The sequence below is a fragment of the Panthera onca genome, chromosome B4 (assembly GCF_046562875.1).
Source record: "Panthera onca isolate mPanOnc1 chromosome B4, mPanOnc1 haplotype 2, whole genome shotgun sequence".
Taxonomy (NCBI): domain Eukaryota; kingdom Metazoa; phylum Chordata; class Mammalia; order Carnivora; family Felidae; genus Panthera; species Panthera onca.
The window spans coordinates 132,798,088-132,817,113 of NC_138345.1; the positions used below are offsets into that span (position 1 = coordinate 132,798,088).

The 19,026-nt window shown below is 51.2% G+C and overlaps 1 protein-coding gene and 1 pseudogene across 1 annotated transcript in view; both read left to right on the forward strand.

The window, feature by feature from the left end:
- The window catches only part of SACK1F (scaffolding CK1 anchoring protein F), a 33,195-nt gene extending 16,314 nt beyond the window's left edge, over positions 1–16,881 (forward strand). The window contains exons 2-5 of the mRNA XM_060656270.3: positions 5,917–6,084; positions 6,623–6,744; positions 9,277–9,971; positions 16,574–16,881. Coding sequence (XP_060512253.2) covers positions 5,917–6,084; positions 6,623–6,744; positions 9,277–9,971; positions 16,574–16,623 — 1,035 coding nt within the window. The 3' untranslated portion in view covers positions 16,624–16,881. The remainder of the gene's footprint in view (positions 1–5,916; positions 6,085–6,622; positions 6,745–9,276; positions 9,972–16,573) is intronic.
- On the forward strand, positions 6,751–7,548 carry LOC132693697 (small ribosomal subunit protein uS12 pseudogene; annotated as a pseudogene).
- Positions 16,882–19,026: the final 2,145 nt, after the last annotated feature.

Genomic DNA, 19,026 nt, shown 5'->3' on the forward strand with positions numbered 1-19,026 from the left:
GTAAGGTATCAGAAGCCCTGCAAGATGGGGGGAAGCGTGTTCTGATTCAACAGAGCCTGAAGCGTCCAGTTCAAACCCTCCATGATCCAGCCCAACCCTGTTATACTCACCATTCTGAACTGCTCTGGGCCAACTGGTGTGTGTGTGTGTGTGTGTGTGTGTGTTTTGGACCTTCAGTACAGAGCTGCCATCATCAATCCACAGAAAGTCCCTTCCTGTTTTTATTTTCTCCTTCATTCCTTCCCCCTGCACTGATAGCCACTCTAATGTGCTCAGAATACGTCCCTGCACATGTCTGTATCCTTGAAAAACATATGCAGCGTTGGGGAGCCTGGGTGGCTCAGTTGGTTAACCGTCCGACTTCAGCTCAGGTAGTGATCTCGCAGTTCGTGAGTTCAAGCCCTGCATCAGGCTCTGTGCTGACAGTTCAGAGCCTGGAGCCTGCTTCACATTCTGTGTCTCCTCCTCCTCTCTGCCCCTCCCATGCTCAGGCTCTGTCTCTCTCTGTCTCTCAATAATAAATAAAGTTTATATATATATATATAATATATATATATATATTATTTATATATATATATTATATATATATAGTATATATATAATGTATATATATAAAACATGTGCAGTGTTATTTTATGTAGTGTACTTTTATTTATATAGTTGGTATTAGGCTGTAGATCTCATCCTCTGACATCTTAAATCAAATTATCCATTTCCAAAAGAACTATCCAGATTCTGCACTGGAACTAGTATGTTGCCTCTGTCGGCTACCTAGTACTCCGCGATGTACATTCCTCACATTTTCCTTACCCATTCTTCTGGAGATGGACATCGAAGCTGTGGCCAACTCCTTGCTATCCCAAAGAAAGCTGCAGTGAATATCTTTGTTCCTGCCCCTTTATAGAGTGTTGCACAGATCCAAGAGATCCAAGAGTGGCATTGCTGACTTGAGTTATGCACCACTTAAATTTTCCTTAAATCCACCAAGCTCTGCCCACTGCTCTAGGGAACAGCTGCACCCAGGTCCCCTCCCACCAGCAGTGCATGCAGCTTCCCCTTTCCTCACATACCAACATTTAGGATTATCCAGATTTCTCATTTTTAGTTAATCTTATAGTTGTAAAGCAGTATCTCTCTCTCCCTCTCTCATCTCTTTGCTTTAATTTGAATTTTTCTCTGATTGCTAATGAGGTCTGTTTCTCTTTATATACTTAATAGCCATTCAATATCTCCTCTAGGAATTGCCTGTTCCTACCCTTTGCCCATTTTTCTAATTAGTTCCTTGTCTTTTTCTTGCTGATTTGCAGGGATCCCTTGTAGAGTATTAATTCCTTTTGATCATAAACATTGCAGTATCTTTTCCCTGTCACCAGCCAGTTACCTTTGTCTACAGCATTCTCCTATGAATAGAAAATCCTAATTTGTCAAATGCATTATTTTTTAAATTTCATTTGCCTTTTGACTTGTGCTTTTAGACTCTTAAGAAGTACTCTTGGGGAGCCTGGCTGTCTCAGTCAGAAGAGCATGCGACTCTTGATCTTGGGGTTGTGAATTTGAGCCCCATGTTGGGTGTAGAGATTACTTAAATAAAACTTAAAAAGAAATACTCTTACCTATCTTATCAATTCCTTTATTGGTTTTATCTTTCCCATTTAGGTATTTAGCATAGCTGAAATTCACCTTTATATATAGCGTAAGGCAGGGATACACTTTTTCTCTCCATAGTAAGCCAATTTCCCAATAACATCTGCGTAGCAACATCCTTTCTCGACACTGAATTGCGATTCCACCTCTATCAGACTTAAAGTTTTATATGTTTACAACACATAATTGTTTCTGGTCTCTCAGTTCTGTTCCATTAGTTTGTTTTCTAGTTCCTTCCTGCCTCAGCACCTCGATGCTTATTACTATGGCTCAGCAGTATGTCTTACTATCTGGTAGTAGAAGTGTCCCTTCTAGATTTTCTTTTCAAAATTGACCTTGCTATTGTAGATCTTTAGCCTTCCCTGCATCGTAGAAGTATTTGAGTTCTTCAAAAATACTTACTGGACTTTCACTGGAATTGCGTTGGATTTTATTAATATGGGGAGAATTAGATTTTTCAAACATTGAATCATAGTATCCATGAACACAATTTTATCTCTTCATTTATTCACATTTTTAAATATCCTTGAATAGAATTTTCTAAATTTCTTTTTTTAATGTTTATTTGTTTTTGAGAGAGAGAGTGAGTGGGGAAGGGAGAGGGACAGAGAGAGAGGGAGAGAGAGGATCCGAAGCAGGCTCTGCACTCACAGCAGTGAGCCTGATGCGGCGCTCAAACTCACAAACCTGAGGTCATCATGACCTGAGCCGAAGTCAGATGCATAACTGTCAGATGCTTAACTGACCGACCACATGCCCTAAACTGCACTTTTGGTCTTATTTTCCCCTCCCCTCTCCTTTTTTTAGTTGAATGACACTGTAGCAGAAGAATGCTATTGGTCTTTGTAAGTTTTTCTTATATCTGGAAATCTTGTTAAATTCTCCTGTTAATTCTAATAGTGTTCCTCTGCATTTTACTGGGTTTTCTGTAAAAATATCATCTCCACATGCTGATAGTTTTGTGTCTTCTAATCCTTCTGTCTCTTCTTCCTCTCTTCCTCTCCTTCCTTCCTTCCTTCCTTCCTTCCTTCCTTCTGTCCTTCCTTCCATCATATTGCATTAGTCAGCACCTCCAATACTTTTTTCTCCACAGCAGTGGTGACAGTATTATTGATGTTCTTGAGACTTAAAGGGAATGTATCTAAAGTTTTTCTGTTCAGCACATCTCATGTGGCTTTTTTGTAGATAGCCTCTATCAAGTGAAGGAAGGTCCCTTCTTCTATGCTTGGTTTTTTTTGAGAATTTTATTCACAAGCAGGGATCTCATGTTATCAAATACTTTTTAAAAAACTATTAAAAAAAACTATTAATATGTGATTTCCCCTCCTCGACCCCATGGATGTTATAAATTAAAACAACAGATTATCTGGTGTTGAATCCTCCTTACATTTCTAGGATAAAGCTTACTGGATTGTGCTGTATTATGTTTAATTTGCTTTTAACGAATTAACCATGTCACCTTCATTTTCAAATTCATCACAGTATAAATAGTCCTAATATTCTTTTTACCATTTTTTACTATTTCTTAAATAGTACGACTTCTTAAAAAGTAAATATTGGTATAGTTATTTCTCTTTCTTCACTCAGATTTTATTTGCATTTCCTGTTTTTGTCAGCTTGTCAGAAGTTTGTCTCTCTTATTTGGTATTTTTAAAGAACCAGCTTTTGATGTGATGTCTCTAAAACACTTTACAGCTGTCCCATCTCTATAAAGCCTGTATGATGCAGTGAAGGGAAGACTCTGGAGTCAGAGAGACTTGAGTTCAAATCCCTGTTCTGCTACGTGCTAACTGTATGACCTTCGGCACATTATTTAGCCCCTTTGCATTTTCTTCCTCATCTGTAAAATGAGAACAGTCCTCCTCATTGTGAGGATCAAATTAGAAAATTTACTTAAAGAGAGGCGACTGAGTGGCTGGGTTAAGCGTCCAACTTTGGTTCAGGGCATGATCTCACGGTCCATGGGTTCGAGCCCCACGTCGGGCTCTGTGCTTGCTGACAGCTGAGAGCCTGGAGCCTGCTTTGGATTCTGTGTTTCCCTCTCTCCCTGCCCCTCCCCCACTCATGCTCTGTCTCTCAAAAGTAAGTAAACATTAAAGAAAAAAAAATTTTTTTAATTTACCTAGGGGCGCCTGGGTGGCTCAGTCAGTTGGACGTCCAACTTCGGCTCAGGTCATGATCTCCCCGTTTGTGAGTTCGAGCCCGGCGTCGAGCTTGGTGCTAACAGCTCAGAGCCTGGAGCCTGCTTCAGATTCTGTGTCTCCCTCTCTCTCTGCCCCTCCCCTGTTTTTGTGCTCTCTCTCTGTCTCTCAAAAATGAATAAATGTAAAAAAAAAAATTAAATTTACCTAAAGCATCTGGAACTGTGCACAGCATATTGAAAGTGTTCAGTGATGTTAGTCTCTGTCCTCAGTGCCTTTGTTTATGCTGTGTTTTTTGCCTGAAATGCCCACTTTGTAGGCTTCTGCTGGCCCACATGGAAGTCTTGTGCAGATTAGGAAAAGGCGTCCCTTCCTCAGGCAGGCACATCTTCCACTCACTCTGTCAGCCCAGAGCCCATGTGCAGTGCACAACCTGCGTACCCATGCACGGCAGCTCTGCCCACTTGCCTGCTTGGTTTTCCTCCCGGTTCATTTCTCATTGTTTCCGAGGCTACCCATTCTTCAGGTCTCAGCCTCCTTGATGAAGCCTTTCTTCTCCCTTGGCTAGAAGTAATCATGCAATCTCTTTCCTTCCCTGCCTCCCTCCGCCCCTCCTTCTCCCCTAGCCCCACCAACCTTGAACTCACATCACATGTCATTTGTACATCTCTTAAGGCATTTATCTCATTTCGCCTCATGTTTTAGTTATTTTGTGCAAACATCTTATCATTCGAGGGGATTAACCCCTTGAAGTTAGGGATTATAATTTGTCTTTGGATCCTCCCTCTGCCTGTGAAGCTCAGTAAATGTTAACTGACATGGATGATTGAGTATGAAATGTTGGAGCTGAGAATAGTCTTAAATAATATTGTGTGAATGGTGTGATGGGGATGGGGGGATGGTCTCTAGAGGCAGAGGTAATGGTAGAGTGCCTGTGAAGGTGGTGGGATGAAAGGTACTACTCATTGAGCTTACCATGGGCCAGTACTGTGCTCAGTGCTCTCATGGTTCATCTCCCTAAGCCCTCACAACAAGCCTTAGAGGCAGGTGCTAGTATTAGCTGGGGCACTGATAAGTCAGTGGCGGAGCTGGTGCACTAGGCCTGTTCTGTGTGACTTCAGAGTTGGGGCTTTCGATTATGACTGACAGCCTCCCTCAACCATACAGTGATTACCATTTATTTAGGACTTACTACATACCAGGCACTGTGTTCGATGCTTCACAGATGTCATCTCTAATCTCCATGGCAAATGTGTAAAGTACAGGGTACAGGGTATCCCCACTTTGCAGATGAGGAAACAGAGGCTCACCAAGGTTAAGTGACTTGCCTCGGGTCACAAATATAGGAAGTTGTTATAACCAGATCTCTTGACCCCAAAGCATGCCCTTTCCCCTGCTTCACACACACAGTGCTTGGGGCCAGCAAGAAAACCCCGCAGCTGGTGCGGAGAAAGGTTTGCATAGGAAAATGGAGGAAGCTAAGGCTAGAAAGGCAGTTCTGCCTCGGGCCACAGAAGGCCTCACTTTCCAGGACTAGCTTTTAGAAACCAAGAGTCCTGGGCTGTGACCTTGACTTGAGGGTCGTGTCGCATGACCTGGCCACTTGGAGGCCAGGGGAGTTTGAGCTACCTGGAGCCCTGCCTGGATCTGCACCAAGGGGAACATAGAACTTCGCACAGCTATAGGGAGATCAGAACAAACCAGGCCTGCAAGGAGGTGGGTGTGAAAAGATCTACAGTCCATCCCGTGCCTCTCAGTGACCTCGTCTTCTTCCGCCTACTTGTTTCCCTAGGTCACTAGGACCATCTCTCCTCAGCCTCCTAGATTGCCCTGATCTGGCTTCAGAAAAGCTGCCGGAGAACGCCCAGGGTGGGATGGTGGAGATTTGTCCAGGGAGAAGTACAAGTAGCACAGCCTGGACCCCAAGGCATTTCTCAGAGCAGAAGGCCCATCTCCGGGCTCAGACATGCTCAGAGATGGGTAGGGACGTGGAGAACCCAGGAGTGGTGCAGATGGGGTATTTGACTCTTGGCCACCAGTTACCCAGGCCCCGCTGGTCCTCTCTGGGCCACACTGTATCCCTGTAGTTGTGGAGTCACCACGTGCCTCACCAGTGCCCTTCCACATCCAGGTCATTGCTGTGGTCATGGACCTCTTCACTGATGGTGATATCTTCCAAGACATCGTGGATGCTGCGTCTAAGCGCCGGGTCCCGGTGTATATCATCCTGGATGAGGCAGGCGTAAAGTTTTTCCTGGAGATGTGTCAGGGCCTGGAACTTGCTGACTACCGTATTCGGGTAAGTTGTACCACGGGGGTAAGGGTGAAGGGTGGGGAGGAAGGGCAGGAGGTGAGATAGAGACTGCCTCTCTCTCTTCCTCTACCTCTTCCCCAGTTCAGGGACACAGATGAACATCAAGACCTCAACCCCTTTCTTTCTGTCTAAAGCCTTGCCCTGTGAATTGATAACCCTAAATTATATGCCCAGCTTAAATTTTATCTCAAGACGGTTGAGGCTAAAGAGGCAGCTCTGGCCCATTGCTGGGGAGCTCACGCTGCAGAGTCACTGTCAGGGTCAAAGCTAGGACTGTGATTCTCTTCTGGGGAGCTTTTGGAACAGGAAGGAGCTACTCTGGGCTCATCCATATTCAAAGCAAAATTTGCTAACTTCCTCCTGCTCTTCAAATGGGGTTCCAGTTCTAAGGCTGTAGAAAGTAGAGTCTAGTATAGACAGGAGTCAATAGGCAGGGTTCCATGAACAAGAGGGTTCTTTCTCTGCCCACACAAAACCTCAGAGTCCCCCAGCCTGAATGACAGTGCCTTTCTCTTCTCAACAGAACATCCGTGTCCGCTCTGTGACAGGTGTTGGCTTCTACATGCCCATGGGGAAGGTCAAGGGGACCCTGTCATCAAAGTTCCTAATGGTAGATGGTGAAAAAGTAGCCACTGGATCTTACAGGTGAGTTGGGCCAAGACAGAGAATGATCCAGGAGGTCTTTTTTTGTGTAACAAATATACAATGTGGAAGACTGGGCTGGAGTCTCCACAGACATGGGTTTAAGACATATTGTCTGATCTAATGACAAGAGCCTCCTGGCCAGTCCCTTCCTTCAAAATTTCTGGATACCGGATTATTCCAAAAAGAGGGTCAACTCTTACTGGGCATCAAGAACGGTCTGCCTTTCATGGTCCACAGCAACGGGTTGCATTTTGAGACTAGTTGTTGGGACAAGTAGGAAGCAGAATGGACCAGATCTGGGAAAGAAATGTGAGGGTGTGGTCTCTTTTGCCCAGGCCCGTGGTACCAGCAGGATGGGTAAACATTGCAGTCTGCATTCTGCCAGAAAGCTCCATAGCCACCAATGGAGATCAGAAGTGACATTGTGAACAGGACAAAGAAGCCCACTTGGGCACAGCCCTGAAGGCCAAGCCTTTGCAGGTGCTTCCCACGTAAAGGGAATCGTACTGGGAAAAGTAAGGGTTGAAGCCAAGTAGCCAAATTCTGTCATCAGGAAGTATGTCAGGGTCCATTTGGTCAAGAATGGCAAAAAAAAAAAAAAAAAAAAAAAAATCACAGCCTTTGTGCCCAGTGGTAGTTGTTTGAATTTTATTGAGGAAAACGATGAGGTTCTGGTTGCTGGATTTGGTCACAAAGGTCATGCTGTTGGTGACCTTCCTGGTGTTCACTTTAAGGTCGTCAAAGTAGCCACTGTCTCTCTTTTGGCCTTTATACAAAGGCAAGTAGGAAAGACCAAGATCGTAAGTCCTGCTAGTGAAAACAGGACAATAATAAATTTTCACAGGGGGTACCTGGGTGGCTCAGTTGGTTGAGCGTCTGACTATGGCTCAGGTCATGATCTCACCACTCGTGAGTTCAAGCCCCACATCAGGCTCTGTGCTGACAGCTCAGAGCCTGGAGTTCTTCTGATTCTGTGTCTCCCTCTCTCTCTGCCCCTCCCCTGCTCACTCTCTCTCTCTCTCTCTCTCCCAAAAATACATAAACATTAAAAAAATGTTTTTTTTTACTTTTCACATGCCAAAAAAAAAAAAAGGTAAGGGTATGGTGTGGAGGCAATGTCTCCCAAATTCTGATTCAGAAATAAATTACCAGGAACACGAGAGACTATATCTCAGCGGTCTTTGCCCTCCAAGTGTACTAAAATCTGGGTGAGGAAAGAGACCTGGGCACAGGAAACAATCAACAAATGTCATAAGTCCTCTTACATGGTTAAAGTGTAGTGGTTTGCAGACATTAAGTGCTCTAAAAACCTAGAGAGGAGCCAATAATGGAATTATTGGAATGATATTAACAATAGCAGCAGCTCCATTATCACTTATTAAAATGTGTGTGCCAGGGACTGAACTAAATGTTTTCTACATGGTATCACACCTGAGCCTCACAGTACCTTTGTGACTGTATGTCCTATGAGCCCCACATTACAAGGCATACAAGGGTACAAACCAGGTTGGTGGGAATGCAAACTGGTGTAGCCACCCTGGAAAACAGTATGGAGATTCCTCAAAAAAGTTAAAGATAGAACTACCCTATGATCCAGCAATTGCACTGTTAGGTATTTATCCAAGGGATACAGGTGTGTGGTTTCAAAGGGGCAGGTGCACCCCAATATTTATAGCAGCCCTATCGACAATAGCCAAGTATGGAAAGAGCCCAAAAGTCCATCGACAGATGAGTAGATAAAGAAGATGTGGTGTGTATATATACAATGGAATATTACTCAGCAATCAAAAAGAATGAAATCTTGCCATTTGCAACTATGTAGATGGAACTAGAGGGTATTATGCTAAGCAAAATTAGTGACAAAAAGACAAATATACGACTTCACTCATATGTGGAATTTAAGATACAAAACAGATAAACATAAGGGAAGGGAAGCAAAAAGAATATAAAAACAGGGAGGGGGATAAAACATAAGAGACTCTTAAATATAGAGAAAAAACTGAGGGTTGCTGGAGGGTTGTATGCGGGGGGAATGGGCTAAATGGGTAAGGGGCATTAAGGACACTTGTTGGGATGAGTACTGGGTGTTATACGTAGGGGGTGAATCACAGAAATCTCCTGAAATCATTATTGCACTATATGCTAACTAACTTGGATATAAACTTTAAAATATAAATAGATAGATAGGTAATTAAATAATTAAATGATTAAATAAATAATATGTATCTAGGAAAAAAAAAAAAGAAACCAGGTTGGAATCCAGGCCTGACTTCCCATGCCCTTGCCTGCTTTCTGCATTTGAGGCCAAGACCTGGAAAAGAGGGAGGAAGGATGTGGGTGGGTAGAGGGAGAGCACCCCAGCGAGAAGGCCAGGAGCTGTCTCCCACTGGCCAGCAAGGCATCTGGCCTCAGCGGTAGATCAGGTTGGGGCAGGGGCAGTGGGGTGTTGACAGGGACTGCCAAGGGGCTGCTGGCAGGGCGAGGCCACGGGCTGGGCCCACATGTCGTGTTTTTCTGTCCCCACGTTCCCAGGTTCACCTGGAGCTCCTCCTACGTGGACAGGAACCTTCTCCTCCTCCTGACAGGGCAGAACGTGGAGCCCTTTGACTTGGAGTTCCGGGAGCTGTATGCCATCTCTGAGGAGGTGAACTTGTACCAGGAGCTGAGCCTGGCGGGAGGTGCCGGGAGGCTCGGCCCCAACTACTCCTCCACCGTGGCTCGCAAGCTGATCAACCCCAAGTACGCCCTGGTGGTAGGCAGCCGCCATCCGCCGGGCGAGATGATGCGCTGGGCCACCCGGCAGCAGCAGGATGCCAGGGGCGACCCCGAGGGGCAGGAGGAGGGCAGCAGAGGCGGCGAGGCGGCCCGGCGCCTGGAGAGCTTCCTGAGTGACCTGGTCACGCTGGAGCAGGTGCTGCCCCCCGTGGAGCCCGTTCCCTCTGGAGAGCTGATTCGGAAGGACGGCAGGGCGATCTCCCACCTGCACACGGACCCGAAGCCCAAACCCCGCGAGGCGCTTGTCCGAAACGGCAAGGGAGAAGCCGCCAACGGGGAGGCCACTCCGGCCAAGGAGGGCAAGCGCTTTAGCAACAGGTTCTTCAGTCGCCGGGCCAAGAGGCCCGCGGCACCCAATGGCACAGCCAGCTCCCTCTCCACCGAGACCTTTGCAGAAGTGGAGTTTGTGCCGGGGAAGAAGTCCAACGAGGGCTCCAGCGCTGACATCTCAGGTGAGCCCTCTGCCCTCTGCCCTGTGCCCGGTGCTCCCCGGGCCTCCGGGCCTCGTCCGGGAGCGGCGCCTCCCATCTGCGGAAAGGCAGCTTGCTGTATGCAGAGAGCGGGAGCTCTGAGGCCAAGACGGTCCTCAGTTCCCACCCGGCCCTGGCCTTTCTCTGCCTTGTGATGGCGAGCCTACCACCACGGGCCCGGGGTCACGTCCTCTTGTCTAAAAGCCGGGAGGGCACCTGCCTCGCTCAGCCGTTCTGAGGACAAAGTGCTCAGAGCAGTGCCGCACGTGGAGTAGTCTGAGAGCCGGCGTTTCTAGTACTGGAGGCTCGGCAACTTTCTCCTCTGTCAGGGAAGAAGCAGGCACGACGCAGCTGAGTGGCCTGACCCACGCCTGACCTCTGCCTCTGAGTCTAGGACTCGTTCTCGAAAATGTGTTCCTTGCCAGATCACCTGTCCTCGCGATCCAACCTGGGCAGACACACCCCGCCCTCCCTGTGCCCCACCAATGCTCTGACCCACTTTCCTCCTTTCTGTTTTAAGCAGTTTGACTTGGTTCTTCCCTGTGCTTATTTGATTAGTGGTGTTTGCCATGCTGCTTGCATTTGGGAGAGATCGTTCCTGCTGGCAGTGTCTCTCTGGGATCCCCTAGAGGTCTGGGCCTTTATCTTTCTCCAGAGCAGTCTCCGGTATGGCCTTTCCAGAGGCTGGTGGTGACAGCCGGGACCGCTGCTGGTACCTTTTCTCGTGGCAGCGTCTTTGAGTCGAAGGGGGCTCCGTGTTGGGATTTCTCCTGTGGCCGGGATTTCTCACTGCAGCAGTGAGCCTGGCCTCCCACCTGGCCAGGTAGCTGATGGTGGGACCTTGCCCTGGGCGGCCCGAGTGCCTCCAGGACTCCTGTGCCCCCCACACCCCCAGCTTTGACCTGTTTGTGGCTTCAGCGTAAGAGTCACAGCTATCTTCCCCTCTGCTGATTCCCCCGCCCTGCTACAGAAAATGACACTCAGTCTGTGGTTCTTAAAGTTAAGACAGGCCCGGGAGTCCCTACAAATTTGGGGCACAGCAGGAACGCCAGTGCCATACTTCCACTTGGCTGGGAAGCATTTATGGGGCACCTGCATGTGCCAGGCCCCTCGCTAGGTGCTTTCCCTCTCCTTGGCCCTCACAACAACCACAGAGGGGGCTGGCGGAAGCTCGGACAGGTGAATTAGGTGGTCCCAGGGCACAGTAAGTGGTAGTGGGGCCAGGACTCAAACCCAGGCCAGGGCCCGTGTCCTGTCAGGGAGGGGTGGCTGCCCCCCCCCCACCCATCCCATTCCCTCCTGGGCTCCCCGGCGCCCCCAACACCAGATGCTTTGCTGCTTTGCACCTCTTGTTTAGAGGGAGGGTTGCCATGGTGAACACCTGGCAGGGAAGGGAGAAGGAGGGGCAAGCCCAGCACAAAAGGGCCATTTCCCAAGTCCTAACTGGAGGTGAAGCTGGAGGTGAAGCTGAAGCTTCCTCTCCCTTCAGCCCCTCACCCTGAGGTGCCGTTTCCATAGAAACGCAAGGCCCGTTTCGTTTCCTCCCTGCTGCCTTTCCTAAGTCTCAGCAGCCAGTTCCCCTGCTTGGAGACTTAGACGGTCACTGCTGCTGCCCTCTGAGTGTTTGCACGCGGTGCCCGGGAGCCAGCCGAGCACGTGCAAGTGCACCCTGGGGAAGCTCCTCTCCTGAGTGCCCGACACACGGCACATGGTCAGGAAGGCCCCAGGGATGCCCGGAGGATCACACCGGTCCTTCTCTGTCCTTCAGAAGAAATCCAGACTGGCCTCCCGCAGCCCAGCCTCTGCCCACCTGGCTGAGTATCCAGTTCCCAAGGGCCTGAAATTCAGGTTGCTAATGAGACCTTTCCTCTCCCTGCTGCTTGCTTCCCTCAAAGGCAGAGGCGAGAAGCCGGACTCCTCTCCCCAAAGGCCCTTTTATTGGCCTCCAGCCTCCCAAATGTTTGGCTGCATCTGGACTGTCCTAGTGCCTCGTCTCAGGCAGAAGCTAAGTCACTAGGACTCTGTGCGCCGGAGGGTGGTGTTCCTGACGGCATGGGGCCCCCAAGGTTGGGACTAGTAATTTCAGTACTCTCGGAACGTCACCTGGGAGGGAATCACTTTAGCTTAGGGCCCTCATCTAAGGAAAGGATCCTTTTCCTACAGTGAACATGCAGAACATCATCAGAATAGATATCAATGTGGGATCTCAGCTCCCAGTACTTTGCTCCCCATGCCCTGGACATATCCTTTCCCCTCCCTGGGGCGGTTTCCTGTTCGAGAAGAGGAGGAGTTGAGCCAGGGAGGGTTTCTGAGGTCCCTTTGAGCTCCTGATTCTGACTGTCTGCTCTCTCCCTGCCACCCTCTTGTCAAGGGAGAGCCTGAGCTGATGGACAGGGTGGGTGGAAGAGAAAAATAGAAAGCTAAGTGCTGGCAGCCTGTAAAATTGCTTGGTGAAGTATATAGTTGTCAAACAGCATGCAAATGTTTGCAAGCCCAAGTGTGGCCCTTGGGAGAACCTTTGGAAATTCCTTCCTTTAGGTCTGGGGATCCAGGTGGGGGGGTACATGGGGTTGCAGCCCCCACCCCCTTGCCTCGTGGTGAGAAGGCTCATTGCGCCCTCTACTGGTGGAAGCTAAACTGCTTTTCCTTCTGGTTTTTCTCTCAGCTGAGACCTTGTTTCTGTGCTGGATGCACTTAGCACCTTTTCCCAAGCCTGCCACCAGTGTCCATCCAGGAGCTTGGGACAGGCCCTCTGGGCAGAGATACCAATCTCAGGGAGCAGCATTCACTGGAGAGCCTTATTAAAACCCAGTGAGGAGGGGTACCTGGGTGGCTCAGTCGGTTGAGAATCCAACTTCGGCTCAGGTCATGATTTCATGGTTCACAAGTTCGAGCCCCACTTCAGGCTCTGTGCTGACAGCTCAGCACCTGGAGCCTTCTTCAGATTCTGTGTCTCCCTCTATCTGTGTCCCTCCCCCACTAATGCTCTGTCTGTCTCTCAAAAACAACAACAACGACAACATAGGAGTCTACCACTGGCCTGGGCTCAGGAATCTGCATTTTAAACAAGTGTCCTGGGTCCATGTGGGGAGTCCCCAGAGCAGCAGATTATGATGACACTTGGACAAAGCCCTGCTCTCATGAGGCTACCAGCCTAGGAGAAGAAGTTCCAGGTGATGTCCTGGGGCCACTCCCAGCCCCTCCAGGAAGATCATTGGGAAATGGCCAACACTCTTGACCATGGTTAAGGGAAGAAAGGCACAGACGTTCCCTGAGCAGATGCTGGGTGGATACATGCTAAGTGCCTTCACACAGAATTCACAACCATCCTGCCTGATGACATCGTTTCACAGACAGGAGGTGCAGAGACGCAAGCCTCTATGTCCATGGTCATGCAGTGAGAAAGGGCATTGTGATCTCTTGCCTCCCAGGGCCTTGCACAAAGCATCCTGGTTATCTCTGGAAAGTTAGGGTTAGTGCCATTTCCCTACATCTTTAAAGATGTTTTGGAAGGGGCCAGAGGCTTCTTACACAATGGATTGTCCAGAGAGTGGCCATTTACAGCCCAGAGTGCCTCTAGGTCACCAACTTCCAAAGTCCTCTTGCCCGCGCTTTTCCCAGAGTTCTCTGAGGTGACTGCAGCAACAGTTGCATTTCTGGAACTCTCCTCGATTCCCGTGATTCATGCATGGGGGAGCCACCATAGCTGGCAATGTGGTCTGGTTCCTAGTGCTGTGGCTGCTGGGCTCCTGGATTTGGGACTTCAGGCTCTTCTGTGTTGCCCCCAGGAGCTGGAGGTCTCAGATATCTCTCTGGGAAATCTGGGCCCCTGTCCAAGATAGAAGGTTGGGAAAGTGCTTCTGGGGTTCCGAGCTCCATAAGGGGCCTGTGGGCCTCCAGTTCCAGGATAAGTCTACTCAAGAGCCGTCTTATGAAGACAGAGTTTCAGAATTCAGTGTCACTCTTGAGGCGCATGGGTCATGCCCCAGCTCCTGCTGAAGGTCTGATTTGATAAACCCAAGCTTGGTTACCAGCCGGGGCCCCAACCACACAGCAAGGTGAGGGGAGCCAGGTGAGCATCCTTCGAGGAACTGATCCTGCTCAGTTCTGGAAAAGAGGCAAGCATCCTTATTCTCACCGGCATATGCCATAATCCCTATGCCCCTCCGGGTTCTCTTGGGCCTAGCTAGGGCTTTCATCACCATCTAGGTGAGTGAGGGCATGTACCTCACCCGGTCAGTATCTATTGATGCCGCTATTATTGTTAGTATTGGTCTGAACCTTTAAGTAGCTTGCCGCTGCCTGGTCATACATTTTACTCAACAAGTACATATCTACGCAATGTCTGCTGTGTGCCAAGCACTGCTCTAAGTTCCTGGTACAACAGTGAACAAAACAAGCAAAGTCCCTGCCCTTACGGAGTGAATACCGTACTAGAAAGAGAGGGGCAGAGGAGGGCAATGACCCTTTCATAAAGGGTCATTGGGAAGGCCTCTCGGACAAAGGGACAAAGGGGTATTTGAACAGAGACTTGAATGAAGGGAGGGAGACAGCTGTGTGGACATCCAGAAGACGAATCTTCCAGAAAAGGGGAATATGAAGTCCTGAAACCCATAGGGAGGTAGCGCCCACGGGTCCTTGGCTGGTGCCCCAGGTGCCTCCTCCTCCCCCACACCTACTTTCAGTCTTACTACAGTGTTATCTCCCTTTGAAGTTTGACCTTCCCTTTGGACTGCCCATGGCCGTTCATGTTTTCTTCCCTGTGAAGCTGAGCAGGTCTGATTCTCCCCAGTCTCGCCGAACACCTGCACATGGTGGGCTCTTAGTCAATGGGCACTGAAGGAATGACACTGAAGGAATGACACTGAAGGAATGACGGAACACAGAGAATTCGCCCTCAAACCAATTTCTCTGTCCGAGGCATGCGGATGAATCCTGTGTCCAAAGAACCTCTGCAGGCACCTGTCAGCTTTCTGGAACGAGTGGGAAGCACACCCAGGCAAACTTGGGCTGTCGGCCCTGCCGCTCCCGGCTTCTCTGAGCAGGAGGGCAGGAGCCGGGGCAGAGCTCAGTCTTAGGAAGCAGGCTCCTCTAAGCCATACTCCTGCCCCTGCTTCCTGATGCAGGGATCGATCCACTTACCTGCCTCTAAAATGCTGCTGCCTCAGGGGAGGAACTCAGCATCTGCTCAGTAGGCCAAGCACATAAAACAAGCCACTGCAGAGAGGAAGCCGGGATGGCTGTGTCCATTGCCGCAGCAAGGGGACTGCGGGACAGCAGCAGTAATCACTTGGGCAGAGCTGCATCAGACACGGCCTGGCTCGGAAGATGACCCATGCTCCTTGACCCTTGGAGCCCTCAGGGAGGGGGCGGCACAGTCGTCCTGCTCCCCTCCCTCCTCCTCTAAGCCTTAAACGCCTCAGGCTTGGTCCCCAAGGAGGCCAGGCAGGACCTGTAGCAAGTCCTGAGGAGTGAGTCCAGTCCACACAGACCAGGTGGTGGTTAGCCTGGGAGCAGGGGGGGGGGGGGGGGGGGGGGGGGGGGGGAGGTTTGCTGCAGTCGAACCTATTCAGTGTCTCCCTTGCTAATGGCCCAGAGAGGAGGCAGCCGCCACCTTAATTAAATTCACAGCTGGAGTGATCTGGGAAGGTGGTGTGAACGCAGGGGAGGTGACCCTCGCAGGAAATAACTCAGCAGCTCCCACCTGGGAGGAAGACAGCCAGCGCCCCTAAGGACAGAGGCCACCTCGGAGGCCAGGGCTTCCCCCGCAGCTCCCACAGCAGGGATCCAGCCAAAGGAGCCCCAGGCCTCTCTGCTTGGGATTGTAAAGGAAGCAAAAATGGCTGGAAGGGGGCTGGGAGAAACGGGCTTCTCTGGCCAGGAGAAAAACAGCGTTCTCTCCCCCTTTCCCCTCAGTGAAGTGCGCTCCCTTATCCTCTGTTCTCAAAACCACCCCCCTGAACGTGTGGTCTGTGCCACGGTACCTGGCTCTCAGTCAGCCTGCTGACCCTGGTGGCCCCTTCCCGGGACACCTGCTCAGTGGCAGGAGCTGACGCTGGATGTGGAGGGCTGTGGCGGCTGCCGGCGCTCACTGACTCCGGGAGCTGGTGGCCCCCCGTCCCTCGCTGTAAGACAGGGCTAATGCTACCTTCTCCAAGTGCAGCCGCCCAGGCGGGATTACCTGAGAGAACGACTGGTTGTGCTTTGTGAGCTGTGAGGCTGCATACAGTATTAGCTTCTGGCAAACTGCCTCTTGGAGAGACTTTTAAGTCATTGACTGTAGCTGTGGATTAGGGTTCTGGATCCTTCCCCCGCCCCCACCGCTGAGGTCAGGAGATGGCAGATCCCTTTGATATCCCAATCAGTGACAATCTAGCTGAGACGACCAGACCGGGAGAACCTTTCCTTTTGCTTTCCTGGGGGTGGGGGGGCCCTACTGACTCCAGATCAGCAGCTTGGCAGGGAGACAGTGACCCCAGCCCCCAAATTTGAGGCTTGAGCTGTGCACAGGAGAGGAGTGGGAGGCGAGTCTGCTGAGCGCTTCACTTAACGTCCTCCTTCGCCTGTGTCCCTTGTCTCTGCAGGCAAAACGAATCCCAGTCCTTCCAAGGCCAGCAATTGCGTGATCTCCTGAGCCACACAGGCCAGCAGTGGGCAGGACCTGTGGATGCCCCAGCCCTGTCCTATGGAGAATACAGGTCAAACCTTGCGCCAGTTTGCACTTCGGACCCTTACTTGCTTCCTGCCCAACAGCCTCCATCCTGGCCTCAGGGACCCTCAATCCCAGATGTGAGAGTCGGCAGCACATCAAGACAATCACACGCCACTGCCGTGAGACTGTCGCCGCCGGGCAGGGGTCACTCCTTCTTGTTTACATGAAGCGGAAGCTTGACTAATGTCTGCTCTCCTTTATGCCAGACCCCCTCCCTCCACTGGGCCAGCCTTGCCCTGCAGGTCCCCAGATGGGGTGAGCCCAATGCGATAGGGTCTCCAGGGCAGCCCCAGCCCCCTAACTTCTCCTTTCCCGGGCTTCCTGGTGCTTCTGGTCCCCCAAGAGGCTTGGTGGGATATGAGGGAAGAGGATGGGGCTCTGAGCCAGGGAGCCAGTCTTCCCCAAGTCTCTGAACTCAGGGTGGAAGGGGCAGCTAGGGCAGCCAGGGCGCCGGCCGCTGTCACCTTCCCAGCCTGGTTCCTGCAAGGCTCCCGTACTAGACCCAGAGTGAAATGAGGGGAAGGCCTCTCCTCAGCCAGTGCCAGGATCTGACTCTGCCATTCAGAGGGCTCTTGTACTGAAGTCTCCTTCGCCTCCCTCCCCACTGTCTTAGCAGTCTCCGCGCCAGTGGTCCAGACCTCCTTGGCTATTGCCTGCTGCAAGCACGTACGGGGATTCTCCTAGTGCCTTTAGCTGGGGCTGCTGCTTCCCTTTAATGTGCCTTGATTTGCAGCCCAGGGCAGGGAGAGAGAGCTTGGTTGGGAGTGGAAGGCTCAAGCAGTATGGGAGGTTGAGCCCTGCAGACGAGAGCATTTGTCCTTTCCCCCACCCCTGAGATAGCCCTCAGCCCCCTTCACCAGCCAATGTGCCTGTTCCAGTTACATTCCAGCCAAAGACCGGCCTTCGCCTCCTGCCAAAGGACAGGCTGCATTTAGGAGCCTTAGCCTCCCCTCATTGCCACAACATTGGCCAGGGACAGCAGCCTAAAGTCGCACATTGCCCCCTCCCCACTTGTGTGACTGATGGGGTCTGAGGAGAGATTTCTGGAATGGACAACAGAGAAATTGCCAAACTTCAGGCTCTGAGAGCCGACTGCTGGGGGGCCCTAGCCACGGGGGGGGGGGGGGCGGAGGGGCCCGCATCGCCCAGTGGAAGCGCCCTCAGGTGGCCTCTTTCAGCCTCTTCTGAACCAAACTCTTGTCTTTGTGTCTTTCCTTCTGCAAAAACCCTGGGGCACCAGCAGCACCTGGGGGAGGAGCCCAGATGCTGGCTTGAGGGAGGGCACTGGGGGCACTGAGGCAAAGTAGGAGGTGGGATGGCCCAGTGCAGTTGTTGGAGAGCCTGGCCTCTCGTGGTAGGAGGGGAGGGAACAGGGAAAGGAAAGGTGAGCCTGGTTCCCAGGGGCTCCTCTCTATCTTGAGGCTAGCTTCTAGGGTGTTGGGTGGGGGGGCAGGGGATCCCCAACCCACCTCCCTGAGCTTCTATGAGGATTAAACACTTCCTGGGAAGTGCTGGCAATGTGGCACGTGCTTGTTCTGGAGGGGAAGGAAGGGAGAGAGGAAACCGGGGGAGTGGAGGCTGGTGGTAGGGGGACAAGATCGCCCTTGGTGGGGAGAGTAGACGCCTCTGGGGACAAGGCAGGAGGCCCGGGGAAGGGACCAGCTCCTAAGGGCTCTTCCCAAGGGCTTCCTGTCTGTGCCCAGCCCCCCACGAGAGAAGCTGGCCTACGGCACCCCTTCCCCTCTCCTGACCCAAAGCGGGCCCTGTTCTTTCCCAGGCCTGACATGTGGGAAGATCCACACTGGAAGCTCCCAGTCACTGCAGCCTCGAGCCCGGCCTGCCCTTTCTGCCTCAGTTTCCCCACGTGCCAAGACGGGATCTTCTCACTTTCTTCATAGGCACGGAGGTGGGAGAGCATGAGGAAGCACCGCTGTATAGTGGGCGGAGGGCTGGCGGCTGAGGCGGGACACCTGCCTCCACCACGGCCTGTCTCCTCCTCCCCTTCGGAGGTCTGGACAAGATGGCCTCTGAGCCCCTCCGGCTGTGAGGGCCTTGGAACGAGACAGCAGTCCAAAGATTGCTGGGGATCTTGAAGCACTAAAGTGAGGCTCCTGGTGTTCGCTCCTCTGCCCAGACCCCGGCCCACTCTCCGTTCTGCCTCTGGGCTTCTGGCTTTTAGTGCATCTGCCGTCTGCTCCAGCACTTGCACACACTTGGCGACGTATTCTCCCTCTCTCCTCACATCTCAAGGATACATCTGGCATTCTCAGATGGATGATAAGTTCAAGGGTGGATCATGCCCTTGGTACCCACGCTGCAGCATTC